The sequence below is a fragment of the Spea bombifrons genome, chromosome 2 (assembly GCF_027358695.1).
Source record: "Spea bombifrons isolate aSpeBom1 chromosome 2, aSpeBom1.2.pri, whole genome shotgun sequence".
NCBI classification, from domain to species: Eukaryota; Metazoa; Chordata; class Amphibia; order Anura; family Pelobatidae; genus Spea; species Spea bombifrons.
Window position 1 is genome coordinate 111,305,617 of NC_071088.1, and position 26,016 is coordinate 111,331,632.

The 26,016-nt window shown below is 38.9% G+C and overlaps 2 protein-coding genes across 2 annotated transcripts; both read left to right on the top strand.

The window, feature by feature from the left end:
* The first annotated feature begins 3,566 nt into the window (after nt 1–3,566).
* On the top strand, nt 3,567–8,231 carry SKIC8 (SKI8 subunit of superkiller complex). The gene is made up of 10 exons (XM_053457670.1): nt 3,567–3,653; nt 3,733–3,760; nt 4,760–4,865; nt 5,256–5,428; nt 5,630–5,778; nt 5,872–5,965; nt 6,748–6,841; nt 6,958–7,050; nt 7,368–7,446; nt 7,835–8,231. Exons 1-10 carry the CDS (start codon nt 3,642–3,644, stop codon nt 7,922–7,924), a joined length of 918 nt encoding a protein of 305 aa, XP_053313645.1. The 5' UTR covers nt 3,567–3,641; the 3' UTR covers nt 7,925–8,231.
* Nucleotides 8,232–10,079: 1,848 nt separating this feature from the next.
* Nucleotides 10,080–18,289, top strand: CNPY2 (canopy FGF signaling regulator 2). Its single transcript, XM_053457671.1, has 6 exons — nt 10,080–10,159; nt 12,170–12,289; nt 12,662–12,777; nt 15,069–15,266; nt 16,648–16,744; nt 17,766–18,289. Exons 2-6 carry the CDS (start codon nt 12,190–12,192, stop codon nt 17,807–17,809), a joined length of 555 nt encoding a protein of 184 aa, XP_053313646.1. The 5' UTR covers nt 10,080–10,159; nt 12,170–12,189; the 3' UTR covers nt 17,810–18,289.
* The last annotated feature ends 7,727 nt before the right edge of the window (nt 18,290–26,016 follow it).

The following is a 26,016-nucleotide window of genomic DNA, read 5'->3' on the forward strand; positions in this document are numbered from 1 at the left end:
GTGCCATGGTTGTTGGTGCCAGGCTGGTCTGCGTATTTCAGAAATCTCTGATCTACTGGGTTTTCAACGCACAACCATCCCCATGGTTTACAGAGAATAGTCTGCAAAGGAAAAATATCCAGTAAGTGGCAGTTGTGTAGAGGAAACACAATGCTTGCCTTGTTGATGTCAGAGAAGAATGGGCAGACTGGTTCTAGATGACAGAAATGTAACAGTAACTCAAATAAGCAATCATTACAGCCAAGGTATGCAGAATACCATCTCTGAATGCACAACACGTCGAACCTTGAAGCAGATGGGCTACAGGAGCAGAAGACCACACCGGGTGCCACTCCTGCCAGCTAAGAACAGGAAACTGAGGCTACAATTTGCACAGGCTCACAAAAATTGGACAATGGAAGACTGGAAGAACATTACCTGGTCTGGTGAGTCTCGATTACAGCTGCAACATTCACATAGCAGGGTCAGACTTTGGCATAACCAACATGAAAGCATGGATCCATCCTGCCTTGTATCAACAGTTCAGGCTGGTGGTGGTGTAATGGTGTGGGGGACATTTTCTTGGCACACTTTGGGCCCCTTAGTACCAATTGAGCATCGTTCAAACGTGACAGACTGAGTATTGTTGCTATGTCCATCCCGTTATGACCACAGTGTACCCATCTTCTGATGGCTACTTCCAGCAGGATAATGCACCATGTCACAAAGCTCACATCATCTCAAACTGGTTTCTTAAAAATGTCACTGTATTCATCGTACTCCAATGGCCTCCACAGTGACCAGATCTCAATCCAATAGAGCACCTTTGTGATGTGCTGGAGAGGGAGATTCACATCATGGATATGCAGCTGACAAATCTGACTTTTCTATGAATCAGTTAAATATACTGATATGAATCAGTTTAATATATTCATGACCTATCATGTACATGCTAAAGGTGATATATAGATGTCTGCCTTATAAGTTACGTGGGTTTCACCAATGCTAAATTTCTATTGTATTTTCAATAGTCCTTCTCCCTGATCATTGTGCAATCCGCAGACAGAGAGATCAGAGGGAGATCAAGTTTCTCCCTCTTCAAACACATGAAATAAATAAATGTATCTAAAAAAAAGCCTGGGCAAAATGAAGTAAAGAAAATTAGCTTGGCAAGAGGAATAAAGAACACAAGGTTAAAAGAAATAGATGGAAAGCATCTTGTAAAAGGATTGAATGAAGGAAAAACAAATCTGAATAAAATAATGAGGGGGAAATCACTATTTGAGCAATATATATGATTACTCTTTACTTCTGCAAAACAAAGAAGTGCATATGTTCAGTCCATACACCTACAATGAACAGTGTATGTTGTGGTCAGTCATTCAATATATAAAGAGCAGTGTATGTGATAAGTGTATTTCTGGTCTTATTGTTTCTATACTCATAGGCCATAAAGGTGACAGGGCCTCACTCTCTGTTCCTGCAGTACCTTGTACACTACCTTCCACCCTTTAATACTACTGTGATTAGCTATTTCCACTATTCTTCATCAGAATTAAGGCTAACCACAAGAGGGCATCAAACACTACATAATTTACCTACAAAGAGTAAATAAAAAACAGCCTAACTAAACATAAAGCATATTAAATTAAGTACTTCAATGCACATTTTAACTTCTTTAAACTGTACAGCTACACTTGATTCAGTTCCAGAAGATCCCCTTTTTTAACAGCCCCTAACCCTGGACTTCTGCACCCCAAAGACATTGCCACAACATTTCCCATGGAGGATTCCATCAACTGTGGAAAAAAAGGCACATGGAACAACAATAGCTTTTACTGCCCCTCTTCCCCATCTCTGCCAGGTCTCTGTATGGGGCAGTTAGTTCCAAATATCGCTTCTCAGCCTTTTGGCTAAGATCAGTCGACCACCTGTGAGAGAGGGAAAGCTTGGTCCTCTGGCCTCTGGCATGGGATAGCATGAAGCCCCGAGGTTGCAATTTGTCCCCGGTCTTTGGTCCAAGATGGGGCGCTGTGCACAATGGTGAATATGTGAGGTTAAGCGCTGGCTTCCTTGGGGAGCACTTTTGTATATAGTTTTTTTCACAGAGCATGTTTTTTTTTCACTTGTATTTTGAATTTGATATTATATAGTTACATAGTTACATAGTTACATAGGCTGAAAAAAGACATGCGTCCATCAAGTTCAGCCTTTCCTATATCTGTTAATTTATTGCTGTTTGATCCAAAAAATGTAAAAATGGATTGACACAGTACACTGTTTTTGTATCGACACTAAAAAGCCAAGGTGGTGGAGCCGGGTCCTTTAAAAGGCCCGTTTTTTCTGGTGAGGAGGGGAGTTAGGTAGAAGATCTGGCCAGGAAGGAAAGGAAGGGGCCGCATATCCCTTGTGGAGTGCAACCCCTGGAAAAACGAAGAAGGGGACCTGGTGTCCACCGCGGCCTTAAAGGCACGTTGGCACTGTGAAGGGGCAGCCCTTCAAAAAAGAGAGCTAGAAATCAGATGCGAGATAGGATAGAAGGAGGTCATTAGATAAGGTGACCGGTGAGGAGTGTATGTGTGTACGAGCGTGTGTGAGGGCAGTGTATGTGTATATATATATATGTGTGTACAGGCAGGCATTCGTAAGGGCAGCGTATGTGTATTTGAATTAGAAGATGTTTGCAAGGGCAGTGTATGTGTGTGTTTGGGCAGGCGTTTGTGAGGGCAGTGTGTGTATGAGCGTGTGTGTTAGGGCAATGTATTTGGGCAGGCATTTGCATGTATAAGGGCAGTGTTTGTGTATGGGTAGGCATGTGTGTATATGTGTACATCAGCATTAATTGCATTGCCCAGGGCATTTAATGCTGTTAAGACACCCTGTCTACACTCATACTTACTCTAGGAACTCTGGTAAATATGTGGTAATGCTTCAGGTAGTGGCCCAAATGTTTAAATCATAGCAACAAAATGGGCAACCTGGCCACCCCATGCTTTTACTCATGAAATATACCAGCATAATGTCCGCACAATCCCCTATGAGACACAAGCGTGTGTAAAAAAAAAAAAAAAAAAGTCTTAATTCCTCCCTTCAATAACCCAGATCTGATCACTCAGCTATGGGACACTGCGAGAAACTCGTAACAGCAGACATTCTCCGCTACTCAAAAAAGGGACATTAGGGTAAGAAAGCACAGACACCTCGGGTTGCTATATTGTACATTAAATGTGCTCAACTGGATACACGACAATCCGCGGTCTAAAATACGTTTACACGTCCCCGCGCCGTCGCATTAGTACGTTACTAAGACTGAGGTTGAAACGTTATTTGTTCCGCCAATCACAATATGTCTGCCGCATTGTGACGTCATCGACACGCGCATTGAATGGCAACTAGGCGACTACTAACAGCGACGAGCCCAGCTAGATTCTTGAAAAGATAGTGGAAACTCTGCTGGGAGGTAAAGTTGTGAGATGTATGGGGTGTATGACGAAATAAGGAGTTATGGAAAGGGCATCGTTTTTTAAAACAAATAAATGGTCGCTTGACTGCACATGGCGACGAAAGATGCAGGCTGATCTAAATACTAGAGCATGCCACTGACCATGAGTTTGTCTCTTTCACTTTAGGTACTTTGCATGTTGGCCACCTAAATTTTGGACATGAGCACACAGGTAAGTGCCTGTAGATGACAGCTGCACTACATTGTGTGTTGGCCCTTTTGTGACCAGTGTCTTTTCCTTGTCTCTGCAGTATAGCATCCTATTCAAGCAAGAGCAAGGTAAGCCAAAGACTGCTTGAAATTCTAAATTTAAATACCTTGAGAATTGGATCCTGCTTAAACACCGTATGATGATGCAGTGCTGTTATCTTAATGTGTCATTTTTTTTTATCAAGCTGGCCAGATTTAGCAGTACAGGGGCTTCATTGTTGCATTTTATATGAAGACTGCACACTTAGGATATGTGTAAATAATTGCAGGTTTCTGGTAGCTTAACATATGCTCTTTTGTTTTTAAAGTTGTACACTGCCTGAGTGGACTCACCAAAATTACTGTCTAAAACATAAAATGCTATCGAGAGACTAAAATACTTTTTTTTAATTTTTATTTATAATACTTGCCTCAGAACCACACTGGAAGAGGAAGATTTATTATTTTGGTGTCTGTATGACGGTGGGGCATGTCGCATATTTTGTCAAAATCCATTGTGGGTTCTTGGTTTTACTTGTGCCCTGGAATTGTCTAATACAAATACTACTTCAATGTTCCAGCCGGTTTGAACAACTCAAGACATTACCACATGTGTGAAAGAGATCAGGGACTTAATTACTTTTATTGGCAATCCCAGTTAAATGCTTTAAATATGGTTTATTATATCATGATATATATCTATATTTATTATATGATATATAACCAGGCCAATCATGTTGTGATTAGGGAACTCATGTTACAAATAAAGTAGATGCTGTCTAGTCGCACTACTGAAAAGATACCAGAGCTATTGCCATTTAACTTTATTGCTTTTTACCCACTATATTTATATAATATTTTTGCCAAAATGTTTGTCAGGCCTAGTACATGCAATCACGTCAGAACGTCTTGCTGTAGGAGTGAAAAGATTCACAGAGGTGGTAAACAACCAAATTATTATTTGTAATGGTAGACTAGTACATATTGTGGCAGTGATACTTGACGTCTATGAACCTAGTTTTCTTTCTTCTACCATTATGTACCATAAAGCCCACAATTTTTCTTGATTTTCTTCCCCCCACCTTCTAGCCCATGAAGATGCCATATGGTCAGTAGGCTGGGGCAAAAACTTGAATGGTGGCTCTGAGGTTGTAATCAGTGGTTCTTTGGATGATCTGGTGAAAGTCTGGAAATGGTGAGTTTAGACGAATCTGTTTGGATAGCACAATCTATTTTGCGGTATTTTCAAGGCTAGAAAATGTTGATATTCACTCAGGTGGGGATTTCTCTCTCTTTGAGAATGTTGTAGAGGGCACTATTAATGCAAGTGTCAGATCAGTGCCCACCAGGAAGGCTATAAAGACTGTAGCTTCTTATCTCCTTACTTTCTGAGTGGGCCTTCAAGGTCTTTAGCAGGATGTTGACTTCTGAAATCCATAGTTAACAAAAAACTGTTCCTTTTTTTGCTAGAACGGTTTTATTATATATATAAAATTGTTTTCCACTTTATTGCCACTCAGAGCTGATTGGTTACTGCAGCAGCCCTAAATTCCTTTGTGTGTTATAATTGCATACATTTGTATAGGACTGATGAAAATCTAGAGCTACAGTACTCACTGGAAGGACACCAGCTGGGAGTCGTATCTGTGGATGTTAGTCCCTCTGGAAATATTCTGGCTTCCAGCTCTCTGGATGCTCACATCCGCCTCTGGGATCTTGATAGCGGCAAGCAGATTCGCTCAATTGATGCTGGTCCAGGTAAGCTGTTCCTGCAACAAACAAAATTTTACTTTAATTTTCTTCAAATTACATTCTATGTATGCCATGTGGGTTCAGTGAAAATTTCTAGCATCAATTTGAGTGGAAAATAAAACATTTGTATTGTTTTAGGGCAGTGAGTCTTCTCTTGTATTAGAATAATTCTGTTGTTATGTACATTGAATCCTTATGTTTTCACAGTGGACGCATGGTCTGTAGCTTTTTCACCTGACTCACAGCACTTGGCTACTGGAAGCCATGTGGGAAAAGTAAACATTTTTGGCGTGGAGACAGGAAAGAAGGAATTTTCTCTGGATACCAGAGGCAAATTTATTCTCAGCATTGCTTACGTAAGTTTTAGACGAGGGTAACCAAAATGTTTTTTTCTGCCTGTAACAATATTTTTTTCTGTAGTATGATTTATTTGTCCATCTTGAAACCAGAGTCCAGATGGCAAATATTTGGCAAGTGGTGCAATTGACGGCATTATCAATATCTTTGACGTTGCAACCGGGAAACTCCTCCACACGTTGGAAGGTAAGACCCCTGTACTTGCCTTTGGAAGCACAACCGTTGCTGGACAGTGGAGAAATGTGCCTCTGATGGGACAACGCTTTCCTGTTTCCCTACATGGCTGTTCTAACAACAAAACTGTTGAAATCAGGGTTCACCAGCAGTGGCTGATGTCATTGGAGTACGACACAAAAGAGATCTGATCTGCTAGCAGATTGGTAGGCTTGCTGTGCAGGCATTATATTACATATCTTATCTATATTTCAGATGCATACGTTTTTAGTTTGCTGTGTGTACCTTTGCAAAGTACTTTCACAGCAGGACAGGACACAGAAAGTTCAAAATAAAGTCAGTTTTATTTCACTCTGCAGCCAAAGAAACCGTCTCTTAACAGCAGACACTCACAGCTTGTCAATTGTCATTAAATAAAATAAAAACAATTCTTCATACATATGAAGGTGATTTGTACTCCTAAGTGTTCTATTGAGAATCCATTATGCGGCATCCAGTCTCAACCTGGAGACTTCTCACACTGGCCTCCCTCGGGTTCAAAACTGCAGCATGTTAAAAGTGATTAGCCCCCATGATCCACCTGTGCGATGCGTACAGAATTTTAAAGGCCTGACTTCCAGCATTTTTTTTTAGCCTTGATGGGGGGGGGGGTTATACACGCCATCACATTGCGATATAAAATGTATGCTCTTGTAGTGACAGTTTCTGTGTTTACGTGCATTTTAGGAGCACTCCTTTATCCTGTGCTGTGTGATAACTTCTTTTTTTTCCCCACCCCTTCAAATTCACTCTAGGACATGCAATGCCTATTAGGTCGCTTACCTTCTCCCCTGACTCCCAACTTTTAGTCACTGCCTCTGATGATGGATATATCAAGATCTATGATGTGTAAGTTTTTGAAAGTGGGGGTTCGCTAGTCTTTTTTTTTTTCTTCTTTAATTTGCAAAAATGTTTATCTCTAAACTTGCCTATTGGTTTAATTATCTTTTATTTTATTTTATTAGACAACATGCAAGCTTGGCTGCCACTCTTAGCGGACATGGCTCCTGGGTTCTGAGTGTTGCTTTTTCCCCTGATAATGCACATTTTGTTTCCAGGTAGGAGTTAATTTTGAATAATTAATATTAATAACTTGTGTTCCTTAAAACATGCGCTTGCATACAAATTGAGCATTTTAACTCACTAACCTTGCTACCAGCTGAAAGGACTGAGCTACATACATATAGTTTTATATACTTAAATAGGAGGAGAGAGCGAGAGCAGACCTTTTCAAGAAATCTCCAGATGTTAAATATGCATTACACAGGGACAGCTCAGCCCTTCTTGAGAGAAGCACCCTGATGTTCTAGAATCTATGTTGATGTGTATAATGTGTTTGCAGTATCTGATGTTTTATCTAATTCTTTATCTTCAGTTCATCTGACAAAAGTGTAAAAGTTTGGGATGTAGCCACCAGAACTTGTGTTCACACGTTTTTGGACCATCAAGACCAGGTGAGCTACATTGTTAATGCCAATGTTTTTGTATCAGACTTGGAGTAGAATATACCTTTTCTTTTCAGTCTAGCAAAGAGTAAAATAGTGTAAATTTAGGGCAGTATATCCTTTGAATACGTGTAGCTCTGTACCTAGAAGTTTACGAACTGTAGGGGAGATTTCCAAAGATATTTGGGGACACCTAGGCATTCAAGATTAAAAGGGTACTTTCAAGTAGCAAAGCCCTTGTCATTTGTTAGGACAAGAGCAACCTGGAAAGCTTTATATCTGTAAGCTGTTTCAGTAATACTGTCTCCATGTCCTTTGATTTGTTAAACCCTGTATTAGGATTAAGTCACAGCAAAAAGGTAGCAGCTTGATACATTCATGTTTTCATTTTTTTCAGGTTTGGGGTGTACAGTACAACAAAAATGGATCTAAAATTGTGTCTGTCGGAGATGATCAGGAAATCCATATTTATGACTGTCCCATCTAATTTTCATTACAATGCGGAAGAAGATGCAGATTGAAACACTGGAATGTGCATACTTGTCTGTACAGACCATAATACAATATGGCACATTTGTGGGACTTACTCTACGTTGGTGCGTTTTTATATCAAGAATCTCTAGATGATGCACTCCTGGTTCCAATAATGGTTGCCTGAAATGCTGGACTTGTGCATTCCTCCCCCATTTAAATGTACATTTCATCTATTAATATTGCCACAAACGTTCCTACAATTGATTTTGTACTTGCTTTCTTTTCCCCTTAAAGAAATATTAAATATTTTAGTTTTCTCACACTGTTTTTGTATAACTTTATTTTTTAAAACATACACCATAGCATATTTAAGTCTCAAGGGTACTGTCCTGACCTCTGCCACTCAAAGGGTTAAATGCCAGAGAGAAGACCCTTAAGCACCACAAATGTGTTCACCAGGTGCTTCTTCATAAGATCACGGAGAGCTCTGCTGCTTGGTACAGATCTCTATCATCTGCTGCCTCATACATCTTCACAAAGCAGAGCACATGGGCTGTGACATCTAGGAACACTCATTTTGGGTGGGACACAGAATATGTAATTGCTTATTCTCATAACTGATTGCACACATCCCCGGCATAGGCAAAACACTTGCCATGTCAATTTAACCTTACATGTCCATGATATCTTGGTGACACTTTCTCATCTCTTGTATGGGTGATTTATTTTACTGTATGAGGTGACTACCAAGGCTATCATGTGCCTTTGGGTAGACTGCTAGGTACAATTATGCCCAATGTTTTTGGTTCTAACAAGCACTATTTATGCCATCATGTTTTGTTTGGACAAGGATCCCAAAGCAAGTCTTTCCAGTTCCAGCTTCCTCCCCGAAAGTCCCATTTTCTTGGAAGTCACTTTTCTGAATAATCAGCTCTGCATATTAATTTAAAAAGTAAGGTTCTCTGAACTGAAATCATAAATAAAAGCCTGTTTTTATTGGGATACACAGTTTCAATCCCTGTTCAAGGGAATCACATGAAATATTAATCTCCCTGCAGCAAACTGCTTGAGTCTGTGTCCTTTGCATCATAGACACCTGCTGCTGGATTTCAAACTCCTGAAATGGACATTTGGTTTGTTCTCCATGTTCTAGTTTGGTGGGGCCCGCCGTGCTGTCCCTATGCCCCACGTCCAGAGACCCAGCGCCCCTGCTCAGATAAACACAAATCTTTTCCGTGGGGCATGGAGAGCTATACTATAACTGATGAATGCAGAGCTATATTATGGTTGCAATATGTTAATTTAACTTTGATATCAGGTACCAATGAGTAAATAAGTGAGTGAATGTGTTTGGGGGCTGAGGCGGCACTGGCAGGCTCTTTAGGTGCAGAAATGACAGGGTGACTGTTTAGGGACAGATGTGGCACAGGCAGGTTATTTGGGGGCACAAGGAAGTTGCCATGGGCAAAGATGATGCAAACATGCAAACAACAGATGGCAAAGACAAGCTGTATGGGGGAAATGGTGGCAGTGTCGGACATGTTGATTGTGAAGCCGGCACGCACCTGGGATTTCTAGTTAACCTCCTAGTGTGGCATGTGGGCACCTGAACTTGGCCACGCAATTAAATATATGGGGCTGTTTTTTTTGTTTTTTTTTCACTGGTTCATACAGCATGTGTCCTTATAAGCTTAGGTTGTATTTTTGGTGCTTGTATCCACAGCTTTTGCAGGACATTTTTTTTTAATCAATAACTGGTACTTTACACATAACAATAAGAAGGAAACAATGTTTGTGCTCAGAAAAAGTAAAATGTAATGCCTGCATTCGACATCATTCCTCTGCAAACAATTATGTAGGGATACCGTTGCCTAGCGCTGAGCGATACGCACGGGTTTTTCTTAAGCCCCGCCCCGCCTGGAGCCACACCCCCACCTGCCGCACACGTGGAATCCCCGCCACGCAATTCCAGAAGGGCCTTGTGAGTCCTATTTTAGCTGCCCATCATGTGCCTGTTAGCAATGTATTACAATATAGCTTATTGTGAAAGTGTGTTAGGGACAGGAGAGACGAGAAAACACATGTCAGTTACAGATAGTGTAATAAACGGTAGGGAATGTATTCAATTCAGCACTTGGTGGAGTAGCTTTAGAAAGTATCAGGCATTACGGCTCTTTATGGGGTAGCCCTAGAATTAGGGTCCTTGGGGTTTAGTTTAATCGGAGCTGCCGGTGTGAACAGCAATCCGGTAACGCAGGGATAAATAACGGGTTTTGGGGTGGGATGAAATGAGCAGTGGGTGATGCCGGTAACACGGAAATGTGAGGCAATAATCCAGTGGGGGTACCAAGTATGCCCTGTGGCGTTAAGCCTTTCCTTAACAATTTTGTTGCCACACGTCTACCTTTTCAGTAAATTTCCTGGGGCTGTAGAGCATGTATAACAACACAAATCTCCAGCTGGCAGGACAGGTAGTTTTAGTGACTCACTAAATTCACACCTAACACTTGTGGCTTTCAACTTGTGATTTGTTTGATTAATACAAATTGGCCGAAAATATTTTTTTGTAGAGCTTTCTACATACGTTGTTTAAATATCTGCTTAGCCTTCTCTAAGCACTTTTAGGAACCCCTAGCTATAAATGTCGCTATAATAGCTCTATTAAAAATGTTTTTATTAATATAAATAACCTGTTTGATAGAAGCAAGGTATTTTTATTTAGAATTAATGTGTTTATATATATATATATATATATCAATAATTGATGAGCCTTGTTTTACAATTCAATAAAAAGGAGGTGCAATAAAAACTGTAGTTATACAGAGATTTATAAGATTTGTTTATAAGATTTGTAAGTGTGCATTACAATGGGCAGTTATAGTCTGAATTCTAGGATTGTGTAAATACTTCATCTAGATACCTTGGCTTTTCCTTACTGCTTTCAGATATTTTATCCTCATTATTGGACCCCCTCTACACACACGCAAGAAGGCTAGAAACCCAGATGAATTAAAAAATATTTATACATGTGACCCTTAAAAGATGGAGCTAGGTCATGCTTTACTTGAGAGTCTCGGTTAGTGGGATACCATCAAGTAAAAGTAGATTTGAAATGACACCAAGGTCTCGTTTTCCAACTCCAATAATTTAGGAATGCTTGCACATGCAAAATGGGTTCAGTTATGGGTTTATAGGACATGTCGGTCTTCAGATTGTAGATTACGTAATTAGTGCAGGATTGGAGAAATTTTGCAAACTATAGCATATGTTTTTTGTAAAGTCGCTCATTGCACCATCCTAAAAATATCCAAAGATAAACCTCATTTAATGTTGGTGCCCCTTTAAAAGATGCATTTTTTTCCCAGAACTGCTGATTTTATTGACTGAGGTCATTTTTGTGATGTATTCAGAATTCTCACTGTTCACTGTAGCTGAGGAGCTAATTTTGTGCTAAGCGTGGTTAAACTGCACTGACCGCATACCCCCTGATGCCTCAGTCCACCTTCCTCAAGTTATTCCCTTCAAAATGTTATCACACATCAATAAACTGATCTCTGTCCAGCATTTCCATATCCTGCATAGTATTATTTAGTGGATTTAAGTCATTTAAATGGGCATTGACCTGCTAACATCTAATAACTTTATTTTACAAACTATTTTCCATATATACAGTGCTGTGAAAAAGTATTTTCCCTTCGTGATTTGTTCTATTTTTGCTTATATGTCATCCAACCAAATTTAATATACGTTATTAAATGAACATTTCATTGATTGAAATTAAAGAGTTAATTTTACCCATGTAAAAGAAATGCATAGTGTGTTTACTCAGGTTATCTTTTGTCTAATATTAAAATTAGCTTGATAATATGAAACATTGAAATGTGACAATTATGCCCAAATCAGAAAGGGGCAAATACTTTTTCACATCACTGTATGTTTAAAGTCTTTTAATTTTAGTAGATTTTAGGGAACATATTTCAGTATGACAGAAGCTAAACAGGTAAGACTGTAACAGGATCTATACATGCAAAGCTATAGCTGGGGGGGGAGAACATGCTTAACTTGCTTTGCCCCTGACTGTAATACCAGCATGGCGAGTTCCAAGATTACAAATGCAAACCACAAATGTAAGCTATAAACGTTTGGTTGGCAGATTGTATCGAACTGTATCAAGCGCTATGTTGAATGTCAAGAAGACAGCGAGATTATTGCCATACTGCCTTAGAATGAACTAACATGTTGTGCTCTATTACTGCAGGAGGTGAAGTCATCATAAAGATGATGTCTCAGGGCTCCAGCTGGCTTCTCCTCCCAATTATTTTAGTGAGTCTTCACAGCTGTGCGTTTGCCAGGAGAGGGCAGGATTTGCATTGTGGCGGTAAGAACCAAAACCAGAAATCTTTGCATTAATTTGCATGTTGATTGACCAAGGGGTAGACAACGTCTTGCCATTGGTTTCTTGTAATATGACGGTCTAAGTATTTTTTAGGAATACGTAATCTATTGTGTTTAATGATGCTTCACTTGTACTTTTTTTTTCTATAATTATTGTTCTTGTGCCTTTATAAATAGGGGGTGGAGATACAACTAAGGAACTCAAAAGTACATGTACTAGAACTATCTCAAAATAGTTTTTTAAGTAGATAAAATAAGGAGACTAAATAATACAATTTATACCTTTTACCGTCTTTTTATTGTTTGTTTTTGTAACTTTGTGCAATTTGAAATAATGGCACATCTGTCCTGTTAGCTTGCAGGGCACTTGTCGATGAGTTGGAATGGGAGATTTCTCAGGTGGATCCTAAGAAAACCATCCAGAAAGGATCTTTCCGGATAAACCCGGATGGCACACAGTCAGTAACGGAGGTAATACAATATCAGCCTTGTATTCAACGACCTACATTTAGTTTGGTTTTCTGAGAACTTTTAGTGAGACTGCATAGTGTGGCAAATGCCTAAAAAAACAGGTTCAAACACTAATGATTGACACAAGTCCCCAGAGAATCTTGGCCACCATCATTTAAGAGTCAACAAAACCTTGAGAAAAAAATAACACAAACAATAACCCAGGAAAAATAGCCTTGTAGGGGCAGGTAGGTTATGGCAGGTTCATACTTGCTGTCTCACAAGAGGTTTTTGCATTCATTGTAAATTGCAGCCTTGTCCTACTAGGAATAATTGCAGTTCTGTACAACTGTTAAAGCATACCACTCAAAATGTCCAAAGAGACGCTTTTGCTTTAGGGGTTGACGTGTCACTAGGGGTCGGGGCCTTATCAGGACTTATTTATGACCATTTATAACATAGAAACATAAAATTTGACAGAAGATGACAGCTCATCTAGTCTGCCCATTTTTTCTGATGTTGCGACCATAATCAGTCCTTGGTCTAATCTTAGATTGTGGAAAGCTTTATGCCTGTCCCATGCATGTTTAAATTCTTACACTGTATTAGCTTCTACCACTTCTAATGTGAGGCTGTTCCATTTATCTACCAGCCTCTCAGTAAAGTAAAACTTCCTTACAATATTCTCAGAAAAATCTAATATATTTTATATGCAGTTCCGTACATAAAACTAATTCTTTAGGTTTCAATACATATTTTAGTGTGTCATGGGGCTGTAGAACACTGTGATACCCTAATGTCAACCAGATATTCCCAGCTAGAAAAAATGGGTTTTGGTCCAACAAGAAGCATTGTATAAAGAGGACATCTGACATAATGACCGCTGATGTAATTGTTTTTTATGTAGGCTGTGTAGAACAGTCTGTAACACATATGATCAGACTTAAGCTGGAGAGGGGTTGATTCGATCAATTTAATTTACATCACTTCAAAAACAATACATTTCTTAAAATTCACACTTTTATTTGCAAATTCATTTTTGTACCAGATATGTTATATAAATAGTTTTTTTGCCTGCTCATTTATTTCTAGACTTTTTCTTGTCCAGTAGGATAAAAAATGTTTTTACCTAACATGAATTCTTGTAACGGCACACTTTTGCAACAGAGAAACTATGACACTAAAGGTAGATTCACCAAACACACAGAAAAGCGTCCGGAATCCCATATTATTAGACTGATCATCTATGAACTACCAGGGCTCATTTACAAAGCTTTTCTTAAACATTTCAACAATATGGTGTCCATAACTAGGTTACGTTATAGCTTAACTTCCCACTCTCTCTTTAAACTTTGAACCTTATGCTAAAGGAATTCCTCTGTATAGTAACGCAACTCGCATTCCTTTCGTGGTGATTATGTAACATTAACTGGGTAATATACTACAAGTATACAAGTACAGTATAAGGTTCAACCTGGAAGTTTAACTAAAATCTCGAGATAAATTTAGTATTTAGTTGAAGATGACGACTTTTTTTCTGACAACACAGTAAAGAAAATCAAGTTGTAACCATCTGAAAGGTGTTGGCATAATAATAGGTATCAGCTTCAACTAAAGATGCTATTTTAGCTAATGCAGCTCTATCCATTGTTTTCTTATGAAAATGAATAGACAGATTGTAATGTTTAATCGGCTGAAGCTACTGCCTCCATATTCTGCGAATAAAGTTAGATGTGTTTGTTTTCATTGCAGGATATTTAAAACGGATCAATCCAAAATCCTACGTTTTACACTTTCATACACTAAATCCATTTAACAGTGTATACATTTAATATAAGCAATACATACATTGTGTGTATACCCAGCATCCCAACTTACTGTTAAGAAAATGAAAAAGGGTTTTCTCGAGGATGAATATTGAGGGCATTTAGTTGCCACTGTTGGCTAATGGCTTTGAAGAATTTTGAGGAGTCAAATATTAACAAGTTTATTGCTCTCATTTGTTAAGAGTTTACCTTTTTTAGGTAACATTCACGTCAGCTGCTTCCATTTGTGTGTTTTTTAAAACTGCATAATAAAAAGAAAAATGGCACAGTGGGAAAAATTTTCGGGTAGGAAAAGCTGGTAGTGAATGTGGCAGAGAAATTCATTGTCCTTCAACTAGAATATTCATTACAGTAAAAGAGCAAAAAATGCACATATGAGACTAAACTAGTGGTGAGTTCAAATGTTCGACGCACCTGCAGTCCTCTAGTTTAGTGAACACGCCTGCCAGGGATGGATGTATAATGTCAGAGTCTTATTCATTTTAGGTACCATATGCCCGGACAGAAGCTCATCTGATGGAAGTGCTTGAACGTGTGTGTGAAAAGATGGTAGAGTACGGTGAGAGAACAGACCCAGACACACAACGCAAAATGTATGTGCGTGTATTGTCGCGTGATGGAAAGACAATGGATGCTTCCGCAACCAACACTGATAGAGATGTGATATCAAACCTAAAATTTACGGTAAGCTTGATTGCTGTTGTACATAATGTACAAATGTATACATAATGAGCGGGTTCATAGTTTTGAGACTAGAGGCAGATCTCCAAACTAGTAACACCGCAAAAAATGTAGGTTATTTAAATAGGAAAAAACAGAAATCTTAAAAGTTTACTTGCCTTACACCCCCCAACAACAATGGTTTATCATTGGCCTTCTTTTTGGTCATGTATGAAGGTCGGATGCCTAGCAGTCAAAATGATACCAAGTTAAGTGTTTGTTTATGGCAATCTTATTTTTGTTTTGCTTCTTTTGGAGGTAGGAATAGCCTCATATTGCATAGAAGAATAAAATGTTTTTGCCGGAAACAGGGGTTTAATGTACCCTAAATGTGAATGAGAGTTGATCGAGAAATTATTCAACCACCTTTAATGAACAATGGTCTGTTTGCTGTGGAAAACTATTGCGTTGCCGTGTGACTACCACACGTGATGTAATACGGTGGGCAATTCTGCATACTCTGGAATGTACACTTTTATTCATGTGCCATGACAGTATTGCCCCCATTTGCGGTCTTTGTGCATAAGGTTCTGTTTTAATGCTCGCTTTTGCTTTCTTTGGAAAAATGCAATAAACATAGTGATTGAAGTGGAGCTGAGGAATACACATGTAGCAGAGGCTTATATCATGTAAGCCAAATTGCTACCTAATATAAAATTATACAAGTTTTCTTTGTGTTGCGAGTGAACATTATATGCATATTCAAGTACTGATCTGATGCTACAGTAATGTGGAAACCTTACTTCATTAGACCATCACATGTTTAAGTATTTGTCAATTAAAACAAGACACAAGACCACGTTTTCTCTCCTGACATTATTTTACAATTCTTCAACTTACATTTTTAAAGTTAGGAGCCAAAGCCATTTAAACAAAACAGGTTTTATATACTTGTTGACATAATAAATACCTTGACCGACTTCTGCTGGAAGAGTCCAAAAGCTTGCTGTCCATTCTGCACAGAAAACTAGACATTCCTGTCCTTAATGCTTTGAGATTGATCTCTCTGCAAATGATTGGCAGGTGCCGCCCAAGGTCAGTTTTACGGTGACCGACTCATATCCACAGCTCTGGTTAATGCAAGAAATCGCCCGGAGACTGCTAACACTTTCAAGTATCGTCTTCTCTCTTCTTGTATCACAGTGTGAAGTTGTATCATAATCTGTACAGTGCTCAGTGTAAATCAAAAAATGAGTGTGGCTTGGAGGGGGATGTATGAAAACATGTTAAATAACCAAATAATAGCATTTGGCTGGAAATGCTATCAAGGGAAACAGACAAAGCCATAAAGGAGAGACGAGAAATGGAATTGTTTAACTCTCCTCCTTTTTCTTTTATTTCCAAGTGTGAACGTATCGTGGAAGAGTATGAGGATGAACTTATTGAATTCTTTTCGCATGAAACTGAAAATGTGAAAGACAAACTGTGCAGTAAGCGTACAGGTAATATTTTGGCAGCGGAAAGCTATAGGGGTATGGGATTCATGTTTGCACTAAAGGAAAATACAACATATTTAGGTTGTTGAGGGCAGTTGTATCTAAATTGGTTATGATAAACCAATTTGGTTTAAAAAGATAAGGCTTTTTCCCTGGCAGGTAGTTACAGCTGATATCACAACTCAAGTTCGGGGAGCACCTCTTGGTTCATTGAGCTAGCATACCATTGCTCATCTTACATTAAACATATGAGTATTGTATACCTTAAAATACTTTTTTTTTTATCAATTTAACATTTTCTGCACTACTATAACGCCAAGAATTACACTTTCATTATGCAATAGCGTATTACAGACTAACATCACGGACAAACTGAAACAATAGGTATGGGGGCCAAAGTGTAGAAGTGTAGATGGATTTAGGGACTGGTAACACAAAGTACAAATAGGGAAATTGATAAAGGCTTGTGGTGCCTTGCTTATAAGTATTGTGTATGGTGCAAAGTATATGTATAAATGGAGGGTTGGGTTAGTTAATCAAAAATAAATGACAAAAAGTAGGATGTTAATACTCCTCTTTACACACACAGACACACACTAAAACACGTATTAGGTTTGTATTAATGTTGTTACGATGTGTGTTGAGATTTGCTATTTAAAATGTTGGGAAAAACCATTTAAATTTGTTTGGCATGTCAGGCATATAGTTCAGCAAAACAATCTAGTTTAAGCTGGTTTTATTTGTGTGTGTATATATATATATATATATATATATATATATATATATATATCATGTATTGGTGAACAAAACAAAGAGTCCCACACATTTCCATGCTCTGCCAAGGATGTAAATCTGGCTTTATATCGCATAGGCTTTAAAAACTGAAGGAAATCAGATACATCAATATTACCGATTATACAGTTGTGATGGCCCGCATTGGTGCTAGGCAATTAATTTAAATTGCATGATTAATAGATTAGTAGTATGCTTTACTAATAACCAGCTGTTCTCTTTTCTCTGCATACAGATCTCTGTGACCATTCTGTGCATATTACGCATGATGAACTTTGACCTGCTGTGTTAAAGTACGTGTGGACCATGATGCTTGTTCATGTTATGTTTACAAAGGAGGAGAGAATGTGAATACAATTGTGTAGCACAAGGTTTTCTTTGTTCACGTTTTTTACATTAAAAAAACTAAAGTACTTGGAGCCATAGTAATTTCTGTTTTTATGATACAGAATAAAAATATTTTCTACACGATGCAGCTATATTTAAAAAAGAATGGCTATACTGTATAGAATGCATCTCTTCTCCAAAAATCAAACTGAATGGGCCTCCCACATTAAGCTTTGAAAAGGAGTCCTTTACAAGAGAAAATCTTTCCAAAATGCTGCTTCTATGTAAAGCTGGAGAGTTTCTCTTTTTCAGAAAACTTTACAACTGTGCCCTGCAATTGAGATTGAAAAATGTTAAAACCTGTTCTTCGGTCCCCATCAAATCACTTGTACTTTTTATATATTTATCTTAATAAACTGCAGTTAATTTTCAGAGTGCAGCATGTTGTGTTTTTATTTTTTTTAATCAGCCTCAAATGTGTGGAAAATGTCTGATAAATTTTGTCTGCAAAGACACTGCTTATGTCTCCAAGTTCTCAGTGGGGTCTGATTCACTATTGTTACCCCTTGACTTCACTATAAATTAAGGTCCAACCCCAAAAGGCTTTGCTTCAGAAAGAGCTTGGGTTTGCTCAGTATAATATAATGTAGATAGTGGGATCAGGGAGATTTCACCAGTCTCCCCATCCATTAAAATATGCATTATACAGGGCTAGCTCTCCTTTCAGTGGATAAACTACATAAAGTGTTAGGAAATGACTAAGCCCGTGGTTGGATGCTCCCTAGCTGTGATTTCTTAAATCCTCTATTTAATTATATGCCAGGGGAAATGTATAGAGTTGTGAAGTTGGCCACAGGGATGTGTAAGAAATGTTTCGCCAGCATGTAGACATTTTTGTGTTTACATTTTTAGTATACGCTAAAAACTGTATCATATAGTTCTGTTAACTAAGTAAACCTATATTTACAGATTAATACTTATGTATTGTATGTTACTTAATTACTATTAAGAACTCAGATTGTATGTATAACTTGGAAGTAGTCATGCTAATTTTCTGTTCTAAGCATCTTCCGGAATATCCCTCCCCATTAATTTATCTTTCCCCTATAGTTAATTTGCTGGTTGATTAATGCCTTTATTATTGTGGAGGCGATAACTTCAGGGCAGGAAATTAATTTGGATGTGCCAATTAAGATGAAACCATATATCTCTTGAAACAATTACAGAAAGTGCTTATAATAAATTAAATGATCCTATGATTTGTTATAACATTTTTACAGGGGAAAAAGTATTCTGCCAAAGCTTACGTTCAGTCTACTGCACACGCAGTGCAGGTGTATGTGTCTTTCCTTTTGGGTCCTACAGTTGGAATCCAACACAGTCTGAACACATAGATCATGAGACATGAAGGAAAAGAAGTTTGCATAAAATGCTATGCCAAGGCTGGTCCTTAAATCTGAAAACAATTCTCACAAAAATAACATAAGATGTAGCTGGTTTTCACTGCTGTATTCAGCTATATGACAGTACACATTTTCTTTTCAGCAGTTTTCTATAATTGTTGAAAATAGTGTAACAAAATGCATCTCAATTAGTTTAAAAGGTTACTAGTCAGTTGTTTTACCCGTAATTGAATCTGTGCAAGATGGCTTGATGATAAATTCTGCATGTTATGTAATGGTTCCTTATTTCATGTCATCTGTAAGATTCTGTTGCTTAGCAAGCCTGGCAAGACTTGTTTATCACTAAAGTTCAGCCCGCAGCGCATGTGGCCCTCAGGCTTTTTTTTTTTTGAGCCTCTATTGTACTTGAAAACCCCATTGTATTGTTTTTCATCTATAATTTAACAGAGCTTTGCTTAAAATGCCAGGTGCTGATATGCTTCTGTTCCTGAGTAAAGGGTATCCCAATACTTAGGACAAAAAGATCTTAATTCAGCTCTGATGCTAAAGCATACTTGGGGGGGCACTAAACAAAATGGCTAGAATACATAACATGTTTGTTTTTTGGTAGATGAGAAGCATATACACCATCTGAATATACACCGTTAACTACAAACTTCTGCCTCCTATCACTCAACCATTGCCTTATCCAGAGTTTTCTAAGGGAGACGGTTTGGAATGCCTTACTGAAATCTAGATAGGCTATATCAACTGACTAGTTACCCAGTCAAAAAAAAAATGTTATTTTGAAAAATAAATCACTGTATTTGCTCAATTATAAGACAACCCTGATTTTAAGACGACCACCCAAAATTTGAATATTAATTTGGGAAAAAAGAAAAAGCCTGAATATAAGACTAAAAAAAGGTTTACTAGTAAATATTAATTCACATGTAAACTATTTTTTTCATATTTAATAAAAACTATGAGTAAAATTATTTTTTTGTTTGCATTTCCTTTTATTTGCCACTCTGCCCCCAGTTATGCACATCTGCCCTGTAGATATACCTTATACCTCCCTGATATGTCACTCCCAGATATGCCTTTTAACCCCCTATTTGCCACTCTGCCCCAGATATGCCTTATACACCCCTATATGCCACTCTGCCTCCCTGACATGCCTTTTAACCCCCTATTTGCCACTTCCCCCCCCACGATATCCCTTATACACATCTATACGCTACTCTGCTTCCCTGATATGCCTTTTAACCCCCATATATGCCACTCTCCAGAAAACCGTTATGCCACTCAACTTACCAACTTACCGTTGCATCCCTAGTCTCAGAGGAAGTGCCGGCAGCAGCGGAGGTTGTCCTTGCACAGACTTCCACCGGCTACCAGAGAGGAGGATCCTTGATATGTCACTCTGCCTCCAGCGCTACAGGGGATCTGGATCTTAGTCTTGTAGTCAGAGCAAATATGGTATGTTATTACCTGAAGTAAACCCCTCATGTTTCTGAGAGAAACCATTTGCTTCCAGATATTTAACAATCCTATCCTTTAGCGTCCATTAATTTGCCAACTACTGACGTGAGGCTTACTGGTCTTGTAGTTGGCCCGAGTCTTCCCTACTACCTTTTTTTGTGCAGTGGTGCTACGGTAACCAACATTCAGTCTTCTCGAACTACGCCTGGCATTAGTGACTGAGTCTGTTTATATTTCTTAAATGCTAGCTTCTTCTCCTTCAGTATATTAGGCAAATCTGCAGAGTAGTTTCCTTTTTTCATTTAGTCTTACTAAATGCTGTTCTGCTGTCTTTAGCAGAGCATCTCTTAAATATTTGCATCTCTCCTGGACTCCATCTTAAGATGTCCTACCATCATATACTCACCTACCAGTCTCTCCATTTTAGGAAAATCCACGTTTCTAAACCTTGGTTTTAGTGTAATGCAATGTAACTTCTCCTTATTTTAAACCACACTGATTGAGGGTCACTGGACCCCAAACACTTTCCTTCAGTGATATCTGAAATCAAGTCTCCATTTGTAAATACCAAATCCAGCACAGCCCCCTCCTTGTTGGCTCCTCAACCAATTGATTAGGACACAGTCCCTGTAAGAAATTAGGATGTCTCTATTCCTGGCTGACCCTGCTGTTTAGTCTTTCCAGTCTACATCAGGGTGATTAAAGTCTCTCTTAATGATAACCTCACCTTTCATTGACACCTTAGTTATTTCTTCAAGTAGCAGATGGTGAAGCTCCTCTGCATGTCTACGGGTTTATATGCTATACCAATGCGAACAACCACTTTGTTACAAAGTTCTAATGTTCCATCCTGGGAATGGTAACATCCCAGTCATTTTGCTTATTGTACTAAGTCTCTGTAACCGCTGCTAAATCCAACAAAGAGTGATAGGGGAGATAAACAAGTACCAGAGAAGGTGTTGCTAAAGACACTGTTGGAGAGGTAGAATTTGGGCCAGGAGAGAGCTGTCACATGGATTCCATAGGAATACAAGATTTTCATAAGATGGGGATTCAACAGTGTGCAAGGCTACAGAGGGGCCCAAGAGGAGAGCATAGATGGTTTACTTAATTTTTTGGTCACTAGAGTTTGTGTCTCTGCCAACATGCTAAAAGGTTATTGTCAAATCTTGGTTTTAATAGGCACAAGTTACCCGCGGTCCCCGGTGCCCTGCTGCACTTCCCTTACGTTGGGGTAAGGAGGAAGCGTCAGCCGGGAATTGACTACACGCTCTGGTATTTGACCTATTTCTCTTCTGACTACCCGTCCTGTGTATCACCCTTGGCCCGCCTGACCCTTCGCTCAGTTTTTTGGCACTCGGCTTATCCGCTTGGAATTTTGTATCTCTATTGTGATATATCCTCCAGATTTTTCGGTTCTCTCCTGCCATACTCAAGGACTATCTACTATTCATATATCTACCAACTCTGGAGCCTCCTCACTGTTGGGATCATCGAAAACCTGGGGAGCGTTACTAGGGGTATCCTCTGGTACGTCTTTACTGGGAGAAGAACTTTTGCAGTGAGTGCTCCGGTCAACGGTAGGTGTGACACTCAACACGTTGACTGAGTGCTGGGAAATTATGTCATATCCTAACACTCAGACTGAGTCAGCATGCTAGGAATTAGGGAATGGTGATGGAAAAGGCTTTGCTGGCAGCCATGCTCACTAGTTTGCAAATGTCTAGCTTGCACTGAATGTAAAGTTACTGCCTTATAAAACTAAGAGGCTATTTTACATCCTGTAGCAGATTATAATTATAAGAAAATCTGACACAGTTTTATGTGACACTTCTATTTATTTGTACGACTGTATATGCATGTCACATATAAAACGTTATTTATTAACGTAAATTAATTGTAATAGTTGTAGACACCACTCTATCTTATGAGAAAAAAGAAAAATGTTGACACTTGAAATAGTTCCTTATTGATTGTCCATTTGTTAATAGTCTTCACATCTACAAAATTTTGGTAAACGATTTACTTAAGCATAACTGGTTCCCAAAAAGTGCAATGCACATTGTAAAGACTATTGCTTACTACTAGAACGGATAGACTACTGCACTTCTGCGAAGCTATGGTAAATAACTATTCCCCAAAAAATCTTTGAAAGGATCCCCTAAAAAAATTAGTGTGTAAATAGAAAGTGTTGTCTAGGTACCTTACCTTGAACATAATGGTAGATGTCCCAATAGTGTGGGCTATCAGCTGCTAGAAGGACTATCTAAAGTTTGTTCACTAGTTGAATATGAGAACCTTCAGGCCACTCTCACAGCTTTAATCACTTTTTTGGTAATTAAAGTTTGTTTTGTAAAGATAATATACATTCTCTTTAGCATTTTTTTTCTCCAGTGGATTTTTGTTAAGAGTTCATTGTAAAAACTGTAAAAAGCGATTTAAAAGACTATTGATATTGTATTAGTATAGAGGTTAACTGAGATACCGTTCCTTTGCCTTACAAAGTCCAAGGCAGAAGAGGTTTGCTAAAGTTCATGTCACAGAATACAAACTGACTTTTTTCCAGAATGACCGGAATAATACCGTATTTGCTCTGTTATAAGACGACCCTGGTTATAAGATGACCCCCCCAAAAAAAAATTTGAATTATTCATTTAGGAAAAAAGAAAAAAACTGAATATAAGACTATCCTATAGGAATTTTTTTTTACTGGTAAATATTAATTCACATGTGCACTATTTTCCATATTTAATAAAAACTATGATTGAGAAAAATGATTTTTTGTTTTATTTCCTTTTATTTGCCAACCTGCCCCCCAGTTATGCACATCTGCCCCCAGGCTTGCCACTCTGCACGAAGACAACCTCTGCTTCCGCCTGGGCTTCTATGGTTTAGCACCAGAAGGTCAAGTCATGCCGGTGCTCAGTCATAGAAGCCCCGACGGAAGTGCCAGCAGCAGCGGAGGTTGTCTGTGTGCATCGCACAGACATTCACCGGCTGCCAGGGAGGAGGATCCACATCCCCTGCAGCACTTCTATACGCGCAGACAACCGGAAGGTCATGTCATGCCGGCACTCTGTCATAGAAGCCCCCAGAGGAAGTGCCGGCAGCAGCGGGTGTTACCAGAGAGGAGGATCCAGGTCCTCTGCAACGCTGTGGGGGATCTGGAATCCTAGTCTTATGGCTCTATTTTAGGTCTGATTATAAGACAGCCTCGAATATAAGACGAGGGGTATTTTTCAGAAAAAAAACCTCATCTTATAATTGAGCAGAAAGGCAGATACAGCTAATCTATAGCCTGGTATTTGACAATGTTCAATACAAAAATGGGTTCATGGATTACAAGACCTATGAATAGCTTCTGATTGTAAAGCTAGTTAATGATTAAGTGTTGGCTGAAGGAGAAGCAGCATTATGCTGTAGTCAGTGTAAGACCATCACAAAAAAGGTAAGTTACAAGTGGAATATCTCCACATCAAGTGATGGGGGTGATTCCTATTTTATTGTCAATAGGCAGAGGTGTCTAGGTTTTTAGGTGCCCAAAGGGATTTAGGAGAAACGAATAGTTAAAATGATACCATTTATTGGCTAACCGTTTAATTGCAAGCTTTCAAGACCAAGTTGTTAGGCATTAATGAAGCTAAAACAAAATGTTCTAAATACAAAAGCACAGTTCACATGTTAACAAAAAGGTAAAATAAACACACAGGTATTGGGGAATTTACTCAACAGTAAATTAGTGGGACTAACAGAGAGCTAATAGATAGACATAGTTCAGTCAGAGCATCTTTGGTCAGTTTACTCCCTGGTTAGAGAGACCATAAAAACCATTTGACACATGCCAGATCCATGAAGGTGTCAAATAATAATAATAAGGAATAAGTTGGTTGTGTGAGGATTAATGATTTGTAATGTTGTAATTGGAGATTAATTCTCTGTCTCTATTGAGGCCAGTGAGTAGGGCATTAAACTGGCAGATTCGTTTGACCTCCTATATTTTTCTCTCCCTCTGGGTGTGGCATGATCCCATCAGTACTAAGAGCTTCACATCCCACATGCTGTGTCCAGGCTGACAGAAATGCTCTCCAACAGGTCTATCTATTTTTTCTGGTTGATGGTATGGCTGTGGGAATTAAACCGTTTGTGCAATGCATTTGGGCATTTAACACACATAATGAGGCACACTACTTTAGAGGATTTGCATTTAAAACAGCCATTGATTTTGTGGTGTAAGTGTGAGCCTGGTATTAGTATTTTATCTGTGGTGTGGATGTGTGTACAGGTCTCACATCCCTTTTGTTGGCAGGGAAAGGTACAATTTGCTGTTTGCCTGTGAAGGGTGCTCTTCACCATCCATTGTTTGAGGTTGGGAGGCTGTTTGAATGAAAGTGGTGGTGGGGGGGGGGAAATTGTCCGAAGTCTTTCATCAGTGTCCAGGATTGCTTGTAATTCCCTTGAGATCCAGCAATGGGATTTCCTTTGTGGATTGTAGGTTACCACTAATGGTACTCGATTTTTTGTGGCTGCTGGTATTTCAGGAGGGTTTCTCTGGGTATATTGATAGCTTTCTGTATTTGGGAGTCTGTGATTTTTATACTGTACCCACAATTGATGAATTTCTCACTGAGATTCTGGAGATGTTTATCCCGGTCAATAGAATCCGAACAGATGTGATTATATCTCATGGCTTGACTGTAGATGATTGAGTTTTTGGTATGTCTGGGATGGAAGCTGTTGTGTCTCGGGTAGGTTGGTCTATCTGTTGGTTTGCGGTAGAGTGAAGTCTGAATGGACTTAATGTAAATGGTAGTGTCTAGGAATTGGATGTTAGTGTGGGAGTAGCTCAGTTTCAGGTTTATGTTAGGATGAAAGGCATTATAGTCGCTACCAGTCCAGATGATTAGTATATCGTCTATGTAGCAGAGAAATACCAGTGGTTTGGTGTGGCAGGTGGAGATGTAGTCCTCCTCCAGTTTGGCCATAAACAGATTGGCATATTATGGTGCCATTCGTGTGCCTATTGCAGTCTCCATTTTTTGGAGATAAAAGTCCTGTCCAAATATGAAGTATTTGTGGTTGAGGATAAACTGTATTAGTTGGATTATGGGTTCCATTCCTAGGTTCTCCTGTTCCAGGTATTTGTGGCATGCTGTTATATCATCACAATAGGGAATGTTGGTGTAGAGCAGGCATGTCCAAAGTCTGGCCCGAGGGCCAATTACGGCCCGCGTTCCGGACTGATAAGGCCCCACAGATAAGTTGCCCAAATATAGATCTGTTTTTTTTTAATTA

Bases quoted from the DNA above. Each gene is read 5' to 3' on its own strand.
- SKIC8 (XM_053457670.1), top strand. The intron at 5,429-5,629 runs GTAAGCTGTTCC...ATGTTTTCACAG, and splicing joins CTCAATTGATGCTGGTCCAG to TGGACGCATGGTCTGTAGCT. The intron at 7,447-7,834 runs GTGAGCTACATT...CATTTTTTTCAG, and splicing joins TTTTGGACCATCAAGACCAG to GTTTGGGGTGTACAGTACAA.
- CNPY2 (XM_053457671.1), top strand. From the start codon at position 12,190: ATGATGTCTCAGGGCTCCAGCTGGCTTCTCCTCCCAATTATTTTAGTG. The intron at 12,290-12,661 runs GTAAGAACCAAA...CTGTCCTGTTAG, and splicing joins GCAGGATTTGCATTGTGGCG to CTTGCAGGGCACTTGTCGAT. The intron at 16,745-17,765 runs GTAATATTTTGG...CTCTGCATACAG, and splicing joins ACTGTGCAGTAAGCGTACAG to ATCTCTGTGACCATTCTGTG.